Source organism: Mustela lutreola, chromosome 18 (genome assembly GCF_030435805.1).
Source record: "Mustela lutreola isolate mMusLut2 chromosome 18, mMusLut2.pri, whole genome shotgun sequence".
Taxonomy (NCBI): domain Eukaryota; kingdom Metazoa; phylum Chordata; class Mammalia; order Carnivora; family Mustelidae; genus Mustela; species Mustela lutreola.
This window is the reverse complement of record NC_081307.1, coordinates 8,280,692-8,305,578: the sequence shown is the minus strand read 5'-3', so window position 1 is coordinate 8,305,578 and position 24,887 is coordinate 8,280,692. Positions and strand designations below refer to the sequence as shown.

Sequence of the window (24,887 nt, the reverse complement as noted above, 5' to 3'; positions counted from 1 at the left end):
TTTTTTATTTTGTTGTTGTTGTTTTGTTTTTTCTTCAAATGCCAACGGTATCCATTCTCTACACCCAGAAATGGAAACTGCGGCTTGCGCCCTATTGTCCAATCGCTCGCTAGGGGCGTGGCATCTGCGTCTCTTTCGGGTTCTCGGCATCTCTCCTGGCCCCTTAGTACAGTTAGCCAGAGTAGTACCAGCGTCAGCGCGTCTCTTCCCATCTAGTTTTCTAGTCTACCAAGTGAGGGGGCTGGGCTGGTTAATTCTGAAGAAGCTTTCTTTCACTGAAACTCAAAATGCTCCCATACACCTACAACGTCTTATCCCCCATCCCCGCCTTTCAAAGACCTCCGACCTCAGACGGAGATCCCGCGCGTCATCCGGGAGCGGAGGGCACGCCCCACGCACCGCCCGCGCGCCCAGCGCTTCGGCTCCCTGCCCGCAGGAAGGAGCCACATCTCGCGCGATTCCTTCTACCTCTCGCGACACTTCCGGCCAGTCTCCTGCGGCCCTCCTTGCCCCACCCATCGTTTCCACGCCGCGGCCCGCACCACCTCACCTCTGCTCTCCGTAGCCCGACTAGCTGCTCGCCCGCTGGGAGCGCAGTGGAGCCCAGTGTTGGGTCCGAGCCTGGCGGGGCCGCAGGCTCCGCCCTGCTGCGCTCCGCCCCGCCTGGGCTCGGGGGAAAGGCCGCCGCGGGGACATGTCGTGCCCCCCTCAGCGAGGGCAGGAGTGTGTGAAAGGCAGCGGGGCCGTCAGGTGAGCCCGCGACGGCGTGTTGGGGTGGGCGGCTGGGCGGAGGGAGGCCACTGGGCTGCGGGTTGGAGGCATTGCGGGATGGGGATGCCGGTGGCGGAGGAGGACGCGATGCCCGAGGCAGAGAAGAGAGGTGCTGTGTGGACCACCACGGTGGCGGGGAGCGGGGAAGTGACCTCGGTCCGGGTGAAGGGGCCAGGCTTGCCTTAGTACGGACTGCGCTTGTTCCATCGGTGGCTCCGCTCCTCTCTGCAGGGCTGCAGGCGGGAGGAGGCAAGTCCCCGAGCTCTGAGGTCCCATATCTGGGCTGCAGGAGGCCCAGGGTTGTGGGGGGAGAGGGATGCGCCAAGGTGGCGGAGGTAAATTGGTGTCAGGAAGAAAGGTGAAGCGGCCGAAAGGCTGGAGAGCGTTGGCCCAGAGGAGGCCAGGAGTTTGCCATCCCGCTGCTCTCGGTGCTGAGATACCAATAATGCTCATTCCCCTCAAACTGAGTACACTCGCGTGTGTGAAGTGTTCCTTGCCTCGTGGTCTGAGTGTTGAAGGGGTAGGACCACACAGGTCACAGTCGTGTTTGAGAGAAGGAGGCATTTGAGGTCACTTGTTACTTTTCTCCTGAGACTTGGACGGTGGGAGTGGGTGCGCGCGTGCGCACAGTGGCTCAAACTAGGGTTCGTGTTTTCAGAATTTGTGCCCTAGTCACTAATTAAGTACACTTCAAGGATCAATAGAAGGTGACAGGGTCTTAAGTGAATAGTTTTACTTTCAGTATTTTAAGATTCCGATAAGCATTTAAGTGTGTAATGATAGGGGCCTGGAGCCTAACATCTAGGTGTTATTAAGACAGGTGGAGTAAATTTTTTGCCTTTAGTAATAGATTTAGATTGAAATTGGGGTAAGATGTTTTGTTGCAATCAAGTTTTTGACCATGTGTTTCTTCTGATTCTGGGTTTGTCTTTTTTTTTTTTTTTTAAGTCATTTTAATTTTATTTTTAAAAATTTGTATTTATTCGAAATACAGAGAGAGAGTGAGCAAGAGCAGGAGCAGGGGAAGGAGCAGAGGGAGAAGGATACTCCCCGCTGAGCAGGGAGCCCAGTGTCGTGCAGGGCTCCAGAGCCAAGGGCCTTGAGATCATGACCTGAGCCAAACGCAGGTGCTTAATTGGCAGAATCATCCAGGGCCCCCCCTGGTTTGTCTATATTAAAGCCACGCAGTTTTCTAAGAGAATTGGGAAATCAGTGTAAGGTGGTTGGACTGACTATAAAAAGCATTTTGTTTAAACCTCCCCTCAAATTCAGCTGTTAATTTGCATGTTATTTCTGTATTGAGTTATGTGGCCCCTTGAGATTTTCTTTTCCAGAAATGACACCTTAAAATGACCAGTTGTGTGTGTGTGAGAGAGAGAAATTTCACTTTTAATAGAAGAAAAATGATTTTTCCCAATAGTTTTCTTGTGTCTTGTCTTTTAGAGAGCGAAATGTCATCAGTGGAATCACACCAGGAACAATTGTCCCAGTCAGATCCATCCCCGTCACCAAACTCATGTAGTTCCTTTGAGCTGCTAGACATGGACACTGGCAGTTTGTATGAGCCAGTTTCTCCTCATTGGTTTTATTGTAAAATAATAGATTCTAAGGAGACATGGATTCCTTTCAACTCTGAGGATTCACAGCAGCTGGAAGAGGCATATGGATCTGGTAAGATGGAAATGACTTCTGATAGATTAAGACTATTTCTCTCAGTCTACTGTAATAGTTCTTATATTGAGTGCTGTTAAAAATATTAGATTTTTTTCTAGTTTTCTCTGTAGCATTTTTTTGGGCCATTCTCTTCTGTAGCATATTTATATAGAAATAGAAGTTTTATATTACTAACCAGTCACATTATAATATTTAAGAATTTGGTTTATATTTGAAAACAGTACTTAATATAATTTCTGCATAGTTATCTAATTCTATTTCTTATATTCTAACATGTTTCAGTTTTTCTTTATGAAGAATGGAGACATGTCACATTGCAAAAGAATGAATTCTAACTTGTTACTTGTTTTTTCTTCCTTTATGAAACAAGAATGATGCTGGTAACTTTTATCATTATGATGGTCATGGTTGTTAATTTACTTTTTGGCCTCAAGGAAAAATTCAGAAAGCCTTATATACTTTGTTTAATGGGACACTACTGTCTCAGAAAAAGAACAAAACAGTATTTGGGTATTATTTTTTTCATGTTTCATTAAAGCCAAGAATGGTTTTGATGGTTTGTGAATTAGTTAAAAAATATCAATTCCATTTTGTTTAATGTTTAGGCAAGTAGAATATGTTCATTCTTAAGTCTCGTTACATTATTTAGAGTATAACTCAGAATTGTATTTTGGGAGGTTTATTTTGATATATGTACTTCTTTCCCCCTTTGCAATCCTTGATAGGAAAAGATTGTAATGGGAGAGTTGTCCCCACTGATGGGGGCAGATATGATGTGCATTTGGGGGAGAGGATGCGGTATGCTGTATACTGGGATGAGCTAGCGTCAGAAGTGAGACGATGTACCTGGTTTTACAAAGGAGACAAAGATAATAAGTATGTTCCCTACTCAGAGAGCTTCAGCCAAGTATTAGAGGTATTCCTTTGAGCCCTTTTGACTTATTTTCATTTTTTTCTTCTTCTATTTAGTAGTCTTTTCTTGTGACTTGTTTTTGTGAAATTTCTAGAAAGAGTTTGTTGTATCTGGATCCATTTATAGCATATCTTTTGTTAGTTTCAAGATAAAGTAGTTTTTATTTTCAGATTTTAAGATACTATGTAGAGTGTTATGCCTTTAAGTTAAAAATTTTTCCCTAATGGTGATCATTGTTAATAATATTTAAATTATGACCACAGGATTGGTCTTTTAGCCTTTTATTTTTCTAGCTGGAAACAGTCTGAAATTTGCTTTCTTTAAATTGGAGTAGACATTAATATTATTGAAAGAAGTATATCAGAATATGAATAGTGATTTTCTGTAGTCTAGATGATGAAAATAAGAGGGAATTTTTTTGCTGTATACTATTATCTGTTGTAATTTTAAAAGAATTTTCAAATATTTGATACATTAGAGTTGGATATTTTTACCTAATTGTTTATCTAGCAGTATTCTTGTAAAAAAAAAGTTCAGTTTTAATAGAAAAGCTATTAGAGAAATCTAATGAAATGTATTTTCTGTTAAGGAGACATACATGCTTGCTGTAACTCTGGATGAGTGGAAAAAGAAACTGGAGTCTCCTAACAGAGAAATTATTATATTACACAATCCAAAGGTAAAGCAAATTAAGCTTTCTTTCATGTGGGATTAAAGGTTAATTGCATTACTACGGAGAGCTTAATTGGTTTCTTTTTCATAGCGATTCTATTTAGGATACCCTTTGGAAATTTTTACATTGCATTCACAATTATGAAACTTGTAGCCAGTGCCACCATTTTTTTACCTTCTTCACCTTATACAAAACAGTTTTCTTAGGGAAAATTACAACACTATAAATTAAGAATATCACTGACACATTATGTGGGCATATTTTACATGTGTAGGGTATTATTGAAAGATCTGTTAGCCTGATTTTTTTTCTTTTTGGCTTTATTGAGGTATAATTGACAAAGGCATAAGGTATTTAATATGTACAACATTGGCCTACTGTATTTTCAGGGTTCTCATTTCAGGCCATCAGAGTTGGGTATCAAAACTCTAGTTGAGATTTGACTATGTATTCTGTCTTGAAAAACCTGTTCCTATCCCTGAGAATGTATAAATAGAGATGTCTATAATGCAGAATATATTTATTGCTTTGATCTTTTTTATTTAAGCTTATGGTGCATTACCAGCCAGTTGCAGGGTCCGATGAATGGGGTTCAACACCCACTGAACAGGGTCGACCAAGGACAGTGAAGAGAGGGGTTGAGAACATTTCTGTTGACATTCATTGTGGTAATGTTAATTGTTTATTTTTTCTTCTGATGGACTTGTTTATGACTTAGGTGGGGCAGAGGGAGAAGGAGAGAGAATCTCATGGAGATTCTGCACTGAGTGTGGAGCTGGAGGTGGGGCTCCAGCTCATGACCCTGAGATCACAACCTGAGCTGAAACTTAGTCACTGAGAATCTTAATAGATGTAAAAATCTATTTTAAAGTTGCTAAGTATATATATTGTGGGATGGGTAAAATTTGGCAGTACTAATCAAGAAGTCACTTGGTACAAATAAACTGATTTAGTCCTAATTTTAAGAAGTGTGATTCTGCCTATTTGATTAAAATTAATCAATTATTAATTCTGGTAAAATTAATTAGTCAAAAATTAATTCTGGTAACTCCTATTGTTGAAGATTGTGAACTAAGGAAAATGTTTTCAGTGAACTTTAGTGGTTATCCATTGCTATCTAGCTGGGGCCATTTATGGTTGGTTTCACAATATATTTAACTGGATTACAAAATTCCTTTTTATCTCTGAGAGGAGATGGCTTGTTTTAGTCTTACTATAATTTAAAAAGATGAGTTTAGGGGCACCTGTCTGACTCAGTCAGGGGACTGTATGAATCCTGATCTCAGGGTTGTAAGTTCAAGCCCCATATTGGGTAGAGAGATCACTTAAATAAAAACTTTAAAAAAATTAAAAGACGAGTTTAAAATTTTAAGGTTTATATATACACCAGACATTATTGGTATAATTGATAAAAATGGACTATTAGATAAAAGCATTCTACCAGCGTTATGTTGCCTGAATTTGATTACTGTGGTTATTTAAAAAAATATTCTTAGGAAATACGTATTAAAGTATTTAAAGGGTTAAGTATTTAAAGAGGTATGATATATGCAGTCTAATAATAGATGCAACCTGCTTCCAGGTGGTTCAAGAAAATGAATGTGTGTGTAAACACACATAGAAAATAATAAAGCAAATGTAAATGTTGAAGTGTCAAATTTATAAAAAGTGTATGAGAGTGTCGATACAATTCTTTTTTTTTTTTTTTAATTTTTATTTATTTGTTTGACAGACAGATTACAAGTAGGCAGAGAGGCAGGCAGATAGAGAGAGAGGAGGAAGCAGGCTCCCCGCCAAGCAGGAAGCCCAATGCGGGGCTCGATCCCAGGACCCTGGGACCATGACCTGAGCTGAAGGCAGCGGCTTTAACCCACTGAGCCACCCAGGTGCCCCGAGTGTCGATACAATTCTTTCATGTTTTCTGTAAGCTTGCAGTTATTTCAAAATGAGAAGTTTAAAGTCTGAAAAATTTTTTTATAGATTTATGTCAAGATAAATTAGAAACATGGTAAAATCATTATTTTACTAAGTAAATTATAGGACTGTTTGTGTCCTTTAAATGATCTGCTTGGGATGCCTGAGTGGCTCAGTCGGTTAAGGGACTGACTTGATTTTGGCTTAGGTAATGATCTCAGGGTTACAGGATTGAGCCTCTGCTGAGCTTATCTGTCTCTCTCTGTTCCTCTCCCCACTTCTCAAATGAATAAATAACTTCTTTTAAAAAAATGATTTTGTATTTTAATTTGCCCATTTTTGTAACTTATTCTTTGTGAATATTTGACTATAAACAGAGTTTAAGACTATTTATATGAAATGTTTTTTCTTTTTACTATCATTTACAGGAGAACCTTTACAAATAGATCACTTGGTTTTTGTAGTCCATGGGATTGGACCAGCTTGTGATCTCCGCTTTCGAAGCATTGTACAGTGTGGTAGGTTTGCAAAGCATGTAAGATTAAATCATTTAAGGGGGAATATTAGTCAGTGCTCCTGTGAGCTGAGATAAAGTGTTGCTTTTAGTCTTTTATCTGCATAATAAGATTTGGAGAGCTAAAGACAGGTGGCAAGGTAGTAAAGCTTCTTAACTTAGACCTAAAGTACTAGTGAATTCCTTAGGCTAATAGTTTATAATCTTAACTAATAATTCTTGAATGAACAAGCCCTTAATCCTTATAAAATTGTTTTATGAATGTGATGGTCCTCTTTCTAACCACTCCAAATTTAAAGGGAACCAAAAAGATGATATAGTTTTTTTTTTAAATTTTTTAAAATATTTATTTATTTGACAGACCGTGAGCAGGAGAGGGAAAACAGGTGGGGATGGAAGAGGGAGAAGCAGGCTTCCCGCTGAGCAGGGAGCCTGATGTGGGGCCTGATCCCAGGACCCTGGGATCTTGACCTGAGCTGAAGGCAAACACTTAATGGCTGTGCTGCCTAGGTGCCTCGATGATACAGTTTAAATGAATAACAGAAACTTAAGTCATTTTTGTAATCCATAGTATGATAAAGCTCTTGATATTCTACTTAGAATATTTAGGTCATTAGTATAAGTTGATTTTAAAAGGTAGTGTCTTCTAAAACTTAATAGTACATATTCAGAGTCTCCCAACTTGGGAATCTTCTACTGGTTAATGCTTCTAAGCAGAAACCTTCTGGAAGGTTAAGACTGTTGTAGTATGAATTTCAAATAGCAGTTTTTTGGTTTTTTTAAAATCTAAAATATTGGTTAGAGGTTGTTTATAAGAATCAGAAAGTTAGTTAGGAATCTAACTGTAAGGCCATTGACAGAGTCATGTGATTTTTTTGTTTTTTTAAAAATTGAAATAGTTCCCATGACACAGAAGTTTTGAAGTTAACTTTTCTTTAGATAAAGTGTTTTGTATAGTAAAATAATGTTCTGTGTTAAGGGAATAGCTTTTGTGCACTGATATTTCCTGAATACCACTTTGCTGTTTTTCACTCAAGTAAATACGTGTTCTAAGCAAACAGAGAGAGCATAGTTATGTGATCTATTACATCCTTATTCTCTGAATTCATTGCTTCCCTGGTATGCATATGTTAATGTCTTTTCCAGTTAACGATTTTCGCAGTGTTTCCTTGAACCTGCTGCAGACACATTTTAAGAAAGCCCAAGAAAATCAGCAGATTGGAAGGGTAGAATTTCTTCCAGTCAACTGGCATAGTCCTTTGCATTCTACTGGTGTGGATGTGTGAGTAACATCTTATGTCTTTGAGTTGTTAACTAAGATTGTAATGCATTTTCTGATCATTGATATGGTTGGGATATTTCTGCTATAGCTAATTATATAAAAATTTGTTCAATGAGAAGTTTTTTGTACTTCTGTGTCTTTTCTTAGAGATACATTATTAAATGCTGACCTGGTTAGGAGTAAAGAACTGTGTGTATTTTACAGTATGTCTTACTAGCTTATTAGTATTTCTATTATAGCTATTATTATTTCTTTAGCATTAAGACCAAACATTGCTTTATTCCTATAGTGTATAAGCATTTTCATCTTTAGATGTCAAAGCCAGCCTACCTCCAGATGTACAGAGTATTTTGTCATTCCTTTTGTGATCATATTTAGATAATATTTCCATGTTGGGGGAAAAAAAGGAAATTCCTGAACATTAAGTTATTAGCATTTATAATCCAAGTTATAATTCATACAACTTTTAAGTGATGGCTTTCTTAAATCACAAACCCTGTTTTGTTTGTTCATTTTATGGTAATGTCAGAGAAGTTTGCCTTATATTAAGGATATTTCAGAGAGCTGTAGGCTCTCCAGAAAGAAGTGTGTTCATAATATAGTTGTAGGATAGAATGGCAAATGCTTTTCTGGAAGATAAAGGAAGTAGTCAGTATTATTTCCATGTTGGTCTTGGAAATGGCTTTTCTGATTCTGTGTCTCTCAGTTCTTAATACCGTATGATTTGAGCATATTCCATATGCCAGATGTTGTAGTATGGTGTTGCTTTTACTAGATAGAGTTCACATTCTTCAGGTTTGAGCTGATGCTAAGAGGTTCCTAAGGGCAAATTGCTCCCTAAACTACAGAAGCTGTTGAATCTTTGAGGACTCTTTCTGGGTATTTTGAGAAAGCTTTAATTGGAAGTTGATTTGGATAATATCAGCATGGTTTTTCTTTTTGAGATATTCTGTTTGCCTTTGGCATCTGGTAGTCTCTCTTTCAGCTTTCAGAAATTCCGCATTGAGAAAGGGAGCTGATCCATTTATCATTTGACTTGTGATCAAAAAACCTTAATGCTGAGAATTCTAGAAAAATCATCTTGTATTTTCTGTCTTTAAAAATTCTTTATTACAGAGAATTTTGTATACAAAAATAGCTTATATAATGAATCTTCATATACAGATTATGATTACCCAGGGCAAACAAACCTCAACACATGGCCAGTTCTGCTCTATCCATTATTTTTCAACCTCTGTCTACTGCCCATCCCTCCACCATATCATTTTTGAACCAAATTTTATTATATCATTTCATCTGTAAATGTATGTTTGTATATTGGAAAGGACTTTTATTTATTTTTTAATTAACATATAATGTATTTTTTTAAAGATTTTTTATTTTATTTATTTGACAGAGAGACATCACAAGTAGGCAGAGAGGCAGGCAGAGAGAGAGAGAGGAGGAAGCAGGCTCCCTGCCGAGCAGAGAGCCCGATGCGGGACTCGATCCCAGGACCCTGAGATCATGACCTGAGCCGAAGACAGCGGCTTAACCCACTGAGCCACCCAGGCGCCCTAATGTATTGTTTTTATTCAGGGGTACAGGTCTGTGAATCATCAGTCTTACACAGCTCACAGCACTCATCATAGCACATACCCTCCCCAGTGACCATCACCCAGCCACTCTATCCCTCCCACCTCCCTCCGCCCCAGCAACCCTCAATTTGTTTCCTGAGATTAAGAGTCTCTTATGGTTTGTCTCCCTGCTGGGTCCCATCTTGTTTCGTTTTTCCCTCCCTTCCTCCCATGACCCCCGCCCTGCCTCTCAAATTAATTATATCAGAGAGATCATATGATAATTGTTTTTCTCTGATTGACTTATTTCACTTAGCATAATATCCTCTAGTTCCATCCACATCATTGCAAATGGCAAGATTTGGGGGGGGGGGTTGATGGCTGCATAGTATTCCTATATCTATACCACATGTATATCTATACCACGTGTATATCTATACCACATCTTTATCCATTCATCTGTTGATGGCGGAAAGGACCTTTAAAAATATATTAACCATAACACCATTACAGACCTAAAAAAATTATTTTTTTAAAAGATTTATTTACTTATTTATTTATTTGAGAGAGCATGCATGAGCAGGGGGAGGGACAGAAGGTTGGAGAGACAAGCAGACTGCCTGCTGAGCACCCAGGTACCCCTAAAAAGTTCTTAATATCAGCACATATACAGTGTTTAAGTTTCCAGTTGTCTAGTAAATGTGATTTTATACATACACAATTTATTTATTTTGGCTAAAGATTTTATTTATTTATTTGACACAGAGAGAGAGAGAGATCAAACACAAGCAGGGAGACAGGGAGGTAGAGGAAGAAGCAGACTCCCTACTGAGCAAGGAGCCCGACTTGGGCCTTGATCCTAGGGCCCTGGGATCATGACCTGAGCCGAAGGCGAAGCTAAACTGACTGAGCCACCTGGGAGCCCGTTGTTGATTTGTCTTTTTTAAGTCTCTTTTAATCTCTTGATTACCTTTCCATCTCTTATCTCCTTGTAATTTGTGTATTAAAGAAGTTGTCTTGTAGAGATTCTTACTGACTTTTGCTGATCACATCGTTTTGACTTAATTAAACATGTCTCTGAGTCCTTTGTGTTTCCTATTAATAGATATTATCTCTTGTATCTTTAAATATCTAAGTCTAAGCTTGAAGGCTAAGCTGGATAATAACTTAGAGGACGTTATAGAATGTATTAGGTTTTTCTGCTTAAAATATATATGTGTGTGTGTGTGTGTGTATACATATATATATTTTTTTTTCTCCCCCCCCCCCCCCCCCCCCAGAGATCTGCAGCGAATAACTCTGCCCAGCATTAACCGCCTAAGGCACTTCACCAATGACACAATTCTGGATGTCTTCTTCTATAATAGCCCCACCTACTGTCAGACTATCGTGGACACAGTTGCTTCTGAAATGAACCGAATATATACACTTTTTCTTCAGAGGAACCCTGATTTCAAAGGGGGTGTATCCATTGCTGGTCATAGTTTAGGTAACAAATGAATTCTCTGTGATCAGAGAGGACTATCACATATTAAGGACACCTGTTTTTGAAGTACAGTGTCTTACCTATATCACATTTAGAGGTCTAGAACTGGTCTGTGATGAAGAATTTGGAAGGGGTTGGAAGGGGGTGGTGGTGGATTGGAAAGAAAAACTTTCTGCTTCATAGATTTTGCTACATGGGTAATTGGCTTAATACTTCTTGTATAAAAGCTGTGTAGTGCCAATACTTAGAAATTGTCCCTTCTTTCTTCTGTTTTAGGTTCACTTATACTATTTGATATACTAACAAATCAGAAAGATTCTTTGGGGGATATGGACAGTGAAAAGGTAATTTAGATATACAGATATACTTCTCTTATACCATTTCTTTGGGCGGATTTTTAGATTTTAGACGTACTTTTTTGTCTTTTTGCTTAGTTTAGTCCCATACCATAACACATTAATTTTACATTTATTTTAATTTTAATAGACTTATCTCTTGGTATCTTCTTGGATGACAGAAGCAAGATAGTCATAAGCTTCCACAAATATTTTCCACATTCTAAAATAACTATAGATATCTTATTTTCCATTATAAATATGTACTTCTCTTCTGTTATTAGAATTATAGAATCATCTATAATCAGTTCAATTATAGAATCATTGAACTGAAAGGGAGTTTACATATAAGGAAATGAAGAATGAATTGGACACAAAATGATATAATTTGTAGAAATTCCCTTTGAAAGCAGTGGGGGGACTTGGTGTTTAAACATCTTTTGTAGGGTGCCTGGGTGGCTCAGTCAGTTAAATGCCTGCCTTTGGCTCCCGTCATGATCCCAGGGTCTTGGGATCAAGCCCTGAGTCTGGTTCTCTGCTCAGCGGGGAGTCTGCTTCTGTCTCCCTCCTCCACTCGCCCTGCTTGTGCTCTTTCACTCTCTCACATAAATAAATAAATAAAATAAAATCTTTAAAACAAAGCATCTGTAAAACAAAGTCCTGTGACACATTATAGTTTTGAATTAGTATTTAGCATATACCATCTTGTATGTTTTCTCTTTTTATATAAGTGTCTTATTTCTGTTGTTGGACTGTGAGTTCTTCCAAGACGGGCTTTATTTTAGATTGTTTTATGTCTTAAATGCTCTTTCTGTAATAAGAACTCAATGAATGTTTTGGTAATGAAGAACACTTTGATAATCATTCATGCATTCATTTAAAAACATTGTTTCAACCAAAGTTGCATACTTAGAGATTACTTAATTTATATTTTGTACAAATTACAATTTATTTAAAATTATGTATATCTTTATATAGAACTCTTATATAGTACATTATTTTTATTGCTAGTAGTACTAATAAAGGACCGTCTAAATGAATTTAGAGAATATGAGCTTTATAATTTAATTTTTAGGATGCACCAAATATTGTCATGGATGAAGGAGACACACTGACGCTAGAGGAAGATTTGAAGAAACTTCAACTCTCTGAATTCTATAATCTCTTTGAGAAGGAGAAAGTAGATAAGGAAGCGCTGGTAAAATAATCTTTTAAAACTTCATGCTAGGGGCGCCTGGGTGGCTCAGTGGGTTAAGCCGCTGCCTTTGGCTCAGGTCATGATCTCAGGGTCCTGGGATCGAGTTCTGCATCGGTCTCTCTACTCAGCGGGGAGTCTGCTTCCTCCTCTCTCTCTGCCTGCCTCTCTGCCTACTTGTGTTCTCTCTCTGTCAAATAAATAAATAAAATATTTAAAAAAACAAACAAAAAAACTTCATGCTTATACCATTTTTAATATTTTTAGGTTTATCTTCATCTTAGTGCTGACTAAGAGCCTGCCCTTCAGAAGCATTTTAGTCATAAAAACTCTGTTATCATTAGTAATGTCCTTTAGCATTATTTATGTGTTTTTTATCTTATAAAGTGATCTTTGCTTTGTTGGAGACCAAAGTTCAGAGGAGCCATATTGACAAACATACAGTGATAGAGCAAAGACTAAAAAATAACATAGCTCAGAAAACAGAGTAAGAATGAATGACCACTTATCATTCCAGCTTATTTTCTCTAATACTTCAAGAGCCGTACTGTGGCTATTTGCTTATTTGTTTTTGGTTTTCTGCCACTTTTTTTTTTCTTTTTTTTCAGGCTTGCAATACATTCATTCATTTAATAGGTATTTAGTGAATGCTTAATATGAGCAGGCATGCTCTACCATATACTTGACTAGAGATAGAGTGGTCAGTAAGGTATTAGGTAAACCATAAACATCTTATATAAACATAAACATTGTGTTTATGGCTTAGTGGGGAAGACACATATTAAATAAACATAATTAATTACAATAGTGGTAAGTTCTAAGTTGGAAAAGTACATAGTAGTATTAAGAATATATAATAAGACTAGTAGTCTGGAAGGGTGAAGGAAGACTTAACCTTATCAGGTGAGTAGCACCTAAGCTGAGATCTTGATTGTTTAGTTTGTTTCATGCTCAGTGTTTGCTGTATGTTCTTACTGCTTATGTCCATGAATAGGGACAGAATCTTTCTCAGGACTATGACATCTACGCGTGGAAATCAAGGAATGTTCTTTTGTCATGTAGGTAGATACCCACTTCTGTAGGGTGTTTTAAATACGTGTATATGTATAATAATACAATGTAATCTGTATTACTGTAGTATTGATACTATAGTACTGATACCTTTTATTCTTCTTTAGGCTTTTATGAATAAAGTACTTTTTTCCCCTCAAAATTATTAATGGTGTACCAATAGGGACCCCTATTAATATAAAAAAGAATAGTAGTGCTTGGGTCTCATTCCTCTCAGAGAACAGGATATTTAATTCTTTTTTATTTTGCCTAGAAATAAGGATATTTGATTTTCTGTACCTAGGCTTTATGTACTGACAAAGATCTTCAAGAAATGGGAATTCCCTTAGGACCAAGAAAGAAGATATTACACTACTTTAGGACCAGAAAAAATTTAATGGTATGTGTTTAATATAGCTTGTAGGATTAAATGGTTTTTGACATCCTTATATCCTCGTGCTTTGTGATGTGGTTAGGCAGCTAAGCAACTTTGTTAACTGATCTTTGGCTCTCCTTAGAAATTAAACACATTTTCTTAATTGATATCCTTAAAAAATGTTACTAGCTTCAGAAGTCTTGTCTCCCTTGGAGTCTTCCCACCATTCCATTTTTAAAAATTCCATAATCACTTTATTGAAATATAATTCATATCACATACCATAAAATTGACCCTTTTAAAGTATACAATTCAGTTATTTTTAGTGTATTTGCAGAGGTGTGTCATGATTACCACTATCTAATTTGAGAACTTTTACATCACCCTAAAAAGAAACCCCATACTCATTAGCAGTCACTCCCCATTCCCCTCTCCTGTGAACCACTGGTCTATTTTCTGTCATGGTGGATTTTGTTGTTCTGGATATTTCATCTAAATGGAATTATACAGTGTGTGGCTTTTTGTGACTGGCTTCTTTTGCTTTAGAATAATGAATTTGAGGTTTATCCATGTTGTAATAGTACTTTTACATTTAGTTTTTTCACCCACTAAATTCCTTTCCATATCTTAGCAGTTATTTTTCAACTTTGTAGCAGATTGCTTAGTTCTTATTTAAGGCCGAGTTCGTGGCCCAGTATCTCTATCATTTTGTATACCCATAGAGACATTCTACTTAAAAGGGAGTTGTGCTTCATTGAAACCCTTAGCGGCCCTCGGTGTTCCTCTTTTATCATGCTCTGCTGTTGTTTCTCTCATAATGGATGCCTAAAGTTTCAGCTGCTGCCCAGATAGCTTTGTTCACTGATTTAGAGCATGTAAGGATGTCCGTTCATCACTTAGGACAACTTTTGTTTTCATCAGCTTTATCTGTTTTCTGAGACTCTTCCTAGAATTATTCAAAACTTTCCTAAGTATCCTTTCAGACTGTGTATTTCTTTGGATATTTTTACAACATAACAGCTCCATAGAATTATTTTATTCTTTAGGGTATTAATAGACCAACCCTGCAGCCAGCTTCAGGGGTGACCATATCTGACATCCTCAAAGAACCAGGCTTCTGCAGTAAAACCAACGCTACTGGAAATGGTGACTATCTGGATGTTGGCATTGGGCAGGTAACAATACTAATTATCTTGAGTCATTTCATTGCGTGCCATTGGTATGGTAGGAACAGAGGTCACTTGTTATCAGTGAGAGATACTTTTTTATCTTTTTTTCCAGGTGTCTGTAAAATACCCCCGGCTCATCTACAAACCAGAAATATTCTTTGCCTTTGGATCTCCCATTGGAATGTTCCTTACTGTCCGAGGACTAAAAAGAATCGATCCCAACTATAAATTTCCAACATGCAAAGGTTTTTTCAATATCTATCACCCTGTAAGCATTGGACAGCTCTTGTCTTTTCACCTGAATATTAGAGCTTATTGATAAAGAACATATACTTTCCTGTTGTGTTGATTTGCTTTTTTCTATACTATTTTATGGTAATGAGACAATTTACAATAGTGTGAATCTGAAAGTGATGGGGCAAAACTACTGAAGTTTTTGTTTTTTTATGAGTTTATGATTATTCTTGCCTGATACACAGTTCCTAAGGCGGTCTTTCTTCAGCAGAGGTATCTGTAGTTATTATTTTTCCTATGTAGTTTGATCCCGTGGCCTATAGGATTGAACCGATGGTGGTTCCAGGAGTGGAATTTGAGCCAATGCTAATCCCACATCATAAGGGCAGGAAGCGAATGCACTTGGGTAAGTCTGAGTGCAGAACTTTTAATTCTAGATGTCTGGTCAGTGCAGACTGACTGGACCTCATTCACTTTGTTTAACTGTGTTGGACGCTGAACTGTTTGTAAACCATTTAATGTTCTTTATTCAAATATGTTTCAGAATTGAGAGAGGGTTTGACCAGGATGAGTATGGACCTTAAGAACAACTTGCTAGGTTCACTGCGGATGGCCTGGAAGTCTTTCACCAGAGCTCCATACCCTGCCTTACAGGCTTCAGAAACTACAGAAGAAACTGAAGCAGAATCTGAATCAAGTTCAGAGAAGCTGAGTGGTCAGTGATACTGTACACTTTGATTTCCTTCATTAGGTCTGATAAGAGTCCATAGTGTGTATTTCTTACTCATGGTATAGAACCAATACTATGAGCCCTAGTGAGCCTTCCCCTCGGCTAGTCTTTTCTATGATCTAAGAGCCACAAATTATGGAAAAACATTATTTGTGAGGAAAAATGTCAAGAGTAGCTGAATATCTGGTACAGAGGCTTTAAAAGACATCCCTTACTTGGGAACTTTGGAAGTGAGGTTAGGAGCCTCCTCTGTGAAGCACCTTGCTTTCATAGGGCAATGTCCTGTATTCATTGGTCGGTTTTATTTTCCTGGCTCGGCACTAGCTAGTATGCTCTCCTCTTAATTTCACAGTTAATGTTGCATTCTTTTTGCTTTAATTTTCAAATATTAAAGATTTCTATCCTTCTATTTAGTTTATAAACCAGAGGCAAATGAATTAGCTGTCAGAGGTACGGGAAAGAAATGGGATTGAACAAGTCAGTATGCCTTGAGGAGAAGCTTTAAGGGGCTTCTGAGGAGGAAGGTGCTTTCTGAGCAGAGAATACCTCACCCTGCTATAACCTTGGTAGTCTGAAGGGAAGTACGGACAACCTTGGATGGCCAGAAGCTTTTAGATTGTTATTATGGGTCTTCTATGTCCAGATGTTAACACAGAAGAGACCCCTGTGACAGTTAAAGAAGAAGTCCCACCCATCAATGTGGGAATGCTGAATGGAGGCCAGCGCATTGACTATGTGCTACAAGAGAAGCCCATTGAAAGTTTTAATGAATATTTATTTGCTTTACAAAGCCATCTATGCTATTGGTAAGTGAAGTTTGTTTTTGTTTCTGGGTGTTGTTTCTTTTCTTTCTTTTTTTGGGGAGGGGTCTAATTGTTTCAAAGCTGTTTGATAGATATAGGAAAGGAAGGGTAGGCTAGTGTACATTTGGGATTAGAGTGATTTCACTTTTAGACAGTTATAAAATAACACAATTATATCATTTAAATAAATCTGATTTAAACACATTGTTTTTTTACTTTGCAGTTGGGTAGAGCATGGGCTGATGATGTCAGCAACCATGAGTTCAGCTAGTTTAGTTTTAAAAGTGGTGTCTTTTGGTCATTGGTGGGGGAAAGGAAGGGTACATATTATTGAACTGGAACAAATACATTACTGTTGCTAAAAGTATTGTAAACTCATTTGAAAGTATTTACAATAGCTAGATCAGAATTTATTATTTTCATTTTAAGTTTATACTTTTAATATTTAAATGTTTCTTCCAGATTTATTGATATAATTTACACATTGTATAAGATGTTCAACATGATTTGATACATGTATATATTGTGAAATGATTAACACCTCCATCACTTTACATAATTACTCTGTGTACACACACACTGTGTGTGATGAGAACATTTAAGAATTACTCTCTTAGCAACTTCCAAGTATATGATACGGTATTATTAATTCTAGTACCATGTTGTACATTAAATCCCCACAACTGGACACTTGGGTGGCTCAGTGGGTTAAGCCGCTGCCTTCGGCTCAGGTCATGATCTCAGGGTCCTGGGATTGAGTCCCACATCGGGCTCTCTGCTCAGCAGGGAGCCTGCTTCCTTCTCTCTCTCTCTCTGCCTGCCTCTCCATCTACTTGTGATTTCTCTGTCAAATAAATAAATAAAATCTTAAAAAAAAAAAAAATCCCCACAACTTATTCAACAGAATTAATCATTATTAAATATAATGATCTGATGGGTTATAGAATGGATTACTAATGCTTATTGAAATTCATACATTATAACAGAAAAGAACATAATCAGCAAATAAATTGAAACTAAAGAAAAAGATAGCTAGGAAAATAAGATGGATGGGTAATAAGGCTTCAGAAATGCATGCTTTTAGGTTTTCTTTTAAGATTTTATTTATTTATTTGTTAGAGAACAAGCAGAGAGAGCAGGAGGCAGAGGAAGAAGACAACTCCTTGCTGAGCAAGGAGCCCGATGTGGGACTTGATCCCAGGATCCTGGGATCATGATCTGAGCTGAACGCAGATGCTTAACTGACTGAGCCACTTAAATTGTGATTCTTTATTTAATTTTTAAAAAGTTTTTATTATATTTTACTTTCTAAATGTTTTTTAAATTCATTCATTTGAGAAAGAGACCATGAGAGCGTGAGCAGGGGAGAGGGGAGGAGAGAAAAAGAGGGAGGGAGGGAGAAGGAGAAGCAGACTCCTTGCTAAGCAGGAAACCCTACATGGGGCTGGATCCCAGGACAATTCCAGGTCTGGGCTCAATCCTAGGACCCTGAGATGATGACCTCAGCCAAAGGCAGATGCCTAACCAACTGAACCACCCAGGTGCCTTGTTTTTTTAAGTTTTTATTTAAATTTCAGTTAGTTAATATATAGTGTAATATTAGTTTCATATGTACAATTTAGTGCTTCAGTACTTCCAGATAGCTGGTGCTCATCACAAGTGCACTCCGTAATCCGCATCACCTATTTAACTCTTCCCCTTATGTACCAACCCTCTGGTAACCATCAGTTTGTTCTCTATAGTTAAGAGTCTATTTCTTGGTTTATGTCTTTTTTTTTTCTTTGCTCATTTATTTGATTTCTTAAATTCCACATAGGAGTGAAATCATATAGTATTTGTCTTTCTCTGACTTATTTCACTTGGCATAATACTCTCTAGCTCCATCCTTGTCATTGCAAGTGGCAAGACTTCATTCTTATTTGTGGCTGACTGGTATCACGCTGTGTGTATATACCACCTATCTCTATCCATTCATCTATCGATGGACACTTGGGCTGTTTTCATAATTTGGCTGCTGTTGATAATGCTGCTATAAACATTGGGGTCCTCAGTGGCACAGTTAGTTGAGTGCCCAGTTCTTGGTTTTGGCTTGGGTTGTGATCTCGGGGTGGTGGGATTAAGCCCCATGTTGGGTTCTGTGCACAGTGCAAAGTCTTCTGGAGACTCACCCTCTCTCTCCCTAAGCCCCTCCTCCCTATACTTCCTTGCTCTCTCAAGTAAATAAATCTTTTTTTTTTTAAAGATTTTATTTATTTATTTGACAGAGAGATCACAAGTAGGCAGAGAGGCAGGCAGAGAGAGAGAGAGGGAGAAGGAAACAGGCTCCCTGCTGAGCAGAGAACCTAATTTGGGCTTGATCCCAGGACCCTGCGATCATGACCTGAGCCGAAGGCAAAGGCTTAAACCGACTGAGCCACCCAGGCAACCTTCAAATAAATCAATCTTTAAAAAAATTGGGGGGCACCTTCGTGGCTTTGTTGGTTGAGCCTCTCCCTCTAGCTCAGGTCATGATCTCTGGGTCCTGGGATTGAGCCTAGCATTGGGCTTGGTCAGCAGGGAGTCCTTGGTCCCTTGCTCAGCAGGGAGTCTGCTTTCCCCTTTCCTTCTCTCTGCCCCCCACCCCCGGTTTTGGTCTCTGTCAAATAAGTAAATAAAATCTTAAAAAAAAAAAATCGGGATACATGAATCCCTTTGAACTAGTGGGTTTCTGAGATTCTGGTTGTGATTGCAGATATTTTGTCTACAGATGAATTTGGGGAGAATTGACATCTGAATAATGCTGAGTCTTCTGATCCACAAACACAGTATCTCTCTGTATTTTGGTCTTTAATTTCCCTTAGCAATGTTTTGTAGTTTTCAGTGTATGTATTTTGCGTACTATAGGGTTTTTTTGAATTCTGCTTATTTATTCATGAGAGACCACATGAGCATGTGAGCAAGGGGAAGGAGAAGGAAGAGAGGAAGAAGCAGGCTCCCCACCAAGCAGGGAGCCCGATGTGGGGCTCAATCCGAGGACCCTGAATCATGACCTAAGCTGAAGGCAGATGGCCAACCTACTAAGCCATCTAGGCACCCCACACTATAGTTTTTAAGTTGCACGCCTTGTATGCTCCTTTCTCTCTTCAGATCAGATCAATCTTTTGCCTTTTACTTAAAAAAAAAAGAAATTGCATTCCTCCAGTTATGAATAAGATTGAGCATCTTGACATATATTTCAGGACCATTTTTGTTTCCTTTTCTGGGAGTTTTCTATATTCTTTATTCTCTTTTATATTGAAATGTTTTTTTATTGTTGATCAGTCTGTGACGAGTTGCAAATGCCTTTTCCCCAGTTTGTCTTTGACAATTGAAAAGATTGATTTTTATGTGGTCATATTGATTTTTCCTTTCTGGCTTCTAGAATGTGTCATACTTAGATCTTCCTTATCCTCTGAAGAATGCCTTACCACAGTTTATTATGATATTTTATGGTTTCATTTTTACATGTGAATGTTTGATTCACTTTGGATTTATTCCAGGGACAGGTATAGATCAGCTCAGGTCATTTTCCAGATGCCTCTCCATTTGTCACAACACCGTTAGTGGATTTGAGAGTCTCACTTTATTAAATTCCTATATAGATTTAGGACTATTTCTGAACTTCTTTTCTCTTGATCCATTTATTTATGCACCAGGATCACACCATTTGAATATCTTGTTTAGCTAATACCCCTTGACTGGCATAGGAATTTAACCTTAAGTCTGTGTATGGGATTTCTGGGGGATAGAAAAAGCATATGAATCCAATGAAACTTTACTTATATTTTGGAAAAATATATCCCCCCCAAAAAAAAAAAATATATATACATATATATATATATATATATATATATATATATATGTATATATAGTCTTTTCTGGGGAGAAATCCATTGGTTTCATTAGATTCTCAAGTAGATACATGATTCAAAAAATGTTAAACCACAGATCTAGAGAAATGTTTGCTATATATCCTTAAGGCAGTCCTTCATGATGTTAATCAAATTTCTTTATGAACTAGATATAAGTAATTGCTTGGGCACACACAGAATGGTATCTGGAAGATACATAAGGAACTGGTAACTTGATTGTCAGAAGATGGGAACTAGTGGTTAACAGAGGTGGTAGTGAAACTTCATTATAACACTCTTTTAGATCTTGATTATGAACTATACGATTATACTTTTTTTTTTTAAGATTTTATTTATTTATTTGACAGAGAGAGATCACAAGTAGGCAGAGAGGCAGACAGAGAGTGGGGGTGAAGCAGGCTTCCCGTTGAGCAGAGAACCAGATGCAGAGCTCGATCCCAGGACCCTGAGATCATGACCTGAGCTGAAGGCAGAGGCTTAACCCACTGAGCCACCCAGGTGCCCCTATATATTTTTAAAAAGGTAAATTGGTCCAGTTGGTCACCTTAAAAAATTAAGGTGACCAGCTGGATGGCTCTTCCATATTATTCCAAGAAGACGTTCTGTGGAAAGGGAACAGTTCTTGGCTGGTTATTTACTACTAGCTTTTTTTGTATTACCAGACATGATGCTAGACTTTTTAAAAAAAATTGTGGTTGATATACAATTTTATATTAGTTTCAGGTGAATTACTGCTAGTGAATTGGACAATTCAGTGCTCACCATAAGGGTAGCCGCCATACATTATTACAATATTATCAACTATATTCCCTGTGGTATACTTTTCATCTCCATGACTTACTCATTTTATAACTTGAAATTTGTACCCCTTAATCCCCTTCATCTATTTCATCCATCCCCCCACCCCTCTCCCTTCTGGCAACCACGTTGTTCTTTGTATGTATATGAGTCTGGTTTTTGTTCATTTGTTTTGTTTTTTAACTTCCACATATACGTGAAATCTTACGGCTTTTGTCTCTTACTTCACTTAGCATCCTCTAGGTCGATCCACACTATGGCAAATGGCAAGATTTCATTGTTCTTTATGGCTAAGTAATACTCCACTGTAAAATGAACTTTTGAGAAAAATGAACTTGTAAGGTGGTTGTGTAGATTACATGAGAGAATATATGTAAAGCATCTAGTATAAACGTTAGTTTCTTCTTACAACTTAAGTTTTTCTCTTTACAGGGAGTCTGAAGATACGGTATTGCTGGTCCTCAAAGAAATCTACCAAACCCAGGGCATCTTCCTTGATCAGCCTTTACAGTAAAAATGAACCATATATGGCTGCTTAATGTAAGTTTTTAAATGTCATGTATGCAGCATAGTTCCTACATACTGACATGTTATGAGGAACAGTGTAGGCTTGAGCTCTTTATAAACGTACTTTTCTGTTGCCTGTCACCAAGATCTAGGTTATTGTTCATTTTTAGAGGGACTCTGGTTAAAATTGCTGAGGAATAAGTGCAATAGCCCATTTAGACGAAGAGTGTGTGTGTGTGTGTGTTTGCTGGTGACTTAGTCCAGTAACACCTGTCACTTTTTTAGGATCTAAACTCAGAATCTAAATAGTTCTTATCATTTAAGTTACCACGGCAACAGTTACAATTTTAATGACGAAGAGCCCATCCTGAGATATAAGTTCCTCAGCTTCTTAGATGTTTAATAGAAAGTTCATGCATTAGACTCCCGAATTCTGCCTGGTCGCCTTCCAGTTGTGACTGCATCGTGACCTCTGTTCCACTCTTCCCTAGACGGACACTGAAGGATCCTCCCCCAGAAAATCCGCCTGCTTGTTGCTGCAGTTTCCCTCTCCTCAGCCGTGTCATTCCTGCATGTTGCCTGTCACTTACTTACCACTGGGGTCTTTGGAAGATAATCTTGTTATCTCAGAAGTGAGAGAAAAAGCAAAGGGAAGACCCTATTACTTTTTACCACTGGCTTCATAGAAGCACTTGCCACTCTTCATAGTGGGGTTTGTTTGCATCTTTAATTCTGGATGAGAAGGGCCATCCTCTATTGCTTATTATTTGAGATAGTATGAAGTCTTTTTTGAGTTTTATTTATTTTGGCTTGGTAGAAATTTTTCTAGGAAATTATTACTTATCTTTAGAAAATGTTTCAGTTTGTAAGCAGGCTCTGGAGATTAGAAGGCATTTTGGGGTGCGCTCATCTCTCATTGCTGTTCTCTGCATTTGGAGGCTAAGTGGGGGTGGAGTTGGGCAGCTTCCTTCGAGCAGCGTTTGTTTCCTACAAGTACTGTGTGAAGGCCTGAAGTGTAGCTCACACACAGTATTGTTTACTCTCTGCAGCGGACAGCTGACCGCAAGGATTCGCTGATGCTATTCATTGTTTTCCCAGCTGTTCGAGCTGCTCTCAGAGTCTTCAGTGGATAGTTTAGTTCCTATTAGGTGCATCTTTATAAAGCAAAGATGTTATATATTCTAGACCTGTCCTTTTATATTATGCTTCAAATGGGGAGACTCTAGATGACATCTTAGTTATTTGATAGTAACTTCTGTTCTTAAGTTGAGGGCAAAGTCATAAGGGCTGACAAAACCTGAAATCCCATAGCCTTGACAGTAGTACATTTAAGGTGAAATAGAATTTGTGCAAGTCAACCACGATATTCACTTGAGTGAAGGCAGTATTGTGTGTCCTCTTTGAAGACATTTTGTAAACACCATTGCCTGCTTAGGTACCCATAATCCAGAGAGCTTATTTAATAGCCTCATGGCACAGGTAGTGTTGGCTGGGCAGGTAGCTTCGGCTGGGAGAAATATTTCTTATTCTGAAAGAAAAATCTGTGCAGCCAGTGCAGAGTCCGTGTCAGAACATGCGAAGTGAGATGTATGTACCTTGCAGATGACGGGTGCATATAGACTGATATTTTCCAGGGCATCTGCTCACCACTGTGCAGTATATTCTTTTTCATTGGTCAGAGTTTGTCACTGACCTTGCAGTTCTCTCTCTGTGATAGTCCTTTACCCTCTCCTCCAACTCTATAGGCCTCTCTGTTTATAAAGTGGAATAGGCAGGCAAACTGTGTTTTGTTTTTTATAAAAAAGGGTTTTTTTTGTAAATGTATCATGGTTATCCAGTGCATTGGCATTTAACATTTACTTAAGCCATCCATGTGACAGCCGTGATCTCTATCCCTTTCCAGAGAAACGGAAAGGGAAGGTTAATCACTGTCACCTTAGAGATGGCAGAGGTAGGGCTGGGCTGGGTACAGGATCCATTCCTGGCCTTTACTTGTCCATCTGCTTATAGACTAATGCTGAGCCACTAAGAAGTGTCAGATATATGGAATACTTTTATTTTCTTTACTATATAAGCTGAGTTTGAAGTAAGGGTTACTGAGAATTAAGTAGCATTCAATTATATTTTAAAGGAGAAGCTTTTGTCAAGTTGTTGTCTTCAAATTTAAATTTATTCTTCATATTAGCAGAATAGCTTAAGAGTAAACCAAAGGATAAGCAAGAAAGAATGAGTCCCTATAACCAAAGATGAACAGCATAACCCTGGATAGCTAGATAAACCACTGTTGGTACTAAGAAAAGTTTTCTGATGGTGAGGGGCAGGCGACTATAAAGGAGTTCCTATCTCGTCTCTCCACCTACGGTATCATTGTGGTTGTGTAGTACACAGGTTAATAAGCTTGATTTAAATTCTTTATTTAGCTGTGTTATTTGCACTATTTCGGTTGTATCATGTGCAATCTCTTGACCAAGCCTACTTTTAAACTCTGTAGGGTATCATTTTATACATAGTCCCCGCTACAGAATTTGTATTGCTTATCTCAGCAAGAGATTGTGTGCACGGAAAGATTAAAAGCACTGATTAGCTTTCTAATATTTTGCACTTTTTGAAATGTTTGTTTTTTACATGATTCTATTTAAAAGTTTATGAAATACTGAAATAAAACCATATTGGCCAGTTGCCTACTTTTACCTGGTTCGATCCATTATACAGAAAATGAATACAGTAATCATTTTCTTCCCCTTTATGTTATTAAAGCTCATTAAAAAGGGAAGTTTGGGGTGAAGAACTAATATTTAAGTTCTTTTCCCTTGACTGGTATTTTCATGATCATAGGCAGATGTAGTTCAGAATTTAAAGCATAGCAATTACAAAGTCAGCACTGAGACTATTCAATATTTACAGATATCAGCCTCTACTATGGCTTAGTTGTATCACTTATGTCAGATGGGGAATCCAGTGTTTTACTTCGGAAATTTTCCAGCGCTTGAATGATACTTTACGTACCAAAAACATCC

At 37.9% G+C, this 24,887-nt stretch overlaps 1 protein-coding gene across 1 annotated transcript; it reads left to right on the top strand.

Annotated features, from left to right (window-relative positions):
• Window positions 1–530: 530 nt before the first annotated feature.
• Window positions 531–24,554, top strand: DDHD2 (DDHD domain containing 2). Its single transcript, XM_059155986.1, has 18 exons — window positions 531–750; window positions 2,215–2,442; window positions 3,171–3,361; window positions 3,948–4,037; window positions 4,579–4,699; window positions 6,374–6,463; window positions 7,606–7,741; window positions 10,578–10,786; window positions 11,060–11,127; window positions 12,194–12,316; window positions 13,668–13,763; window positions 14,786–14,914; window positions 15,021–15,176; window positions 15,446–15,548; window positions 15,687–15,857; window positions 16,516–16,678; window positions 21,796–21,903; window positions 22,362–24,554. Exons 2-17 carry the CDS (start codon window positions 2,223–2,225, stop codon window positions 21,875–21,877), a joined length of 2,148 nt encoding a protein of 715 aa, XP_059011969.1. The 5' UTR covers window positions 531–750; window positions 2,215–2,222; the 3' UTR covers window positions 21,878–21,903; window positions 22,362–24,554.
• Window positions 24,555–24,887: the final 333 nt, after the last annotated feature.

Coding starts and splice junctions, on each gene's coding strand:
- DDHD2 (XM_059155986.1), top strand. CDS start 2,223: ATGTCATCAGTGGAATCACACCAGGAACAATTGTCCCAGTCAGATCCA. Junction 4,700..6,373: donor TTCTGTTGACATTCATTGTG/GTAATGTTAATT, acceptor TATCATTTACAG/GAGAACCTTTACAAATAGAT. Junction 6,464..7,605: donor TCGAAGCATTGTACAGTGTG/GTAGGTTTGCAA, acceptor TGTCTTTTCCAG/TTAACGATTTTCGCAGTGTT.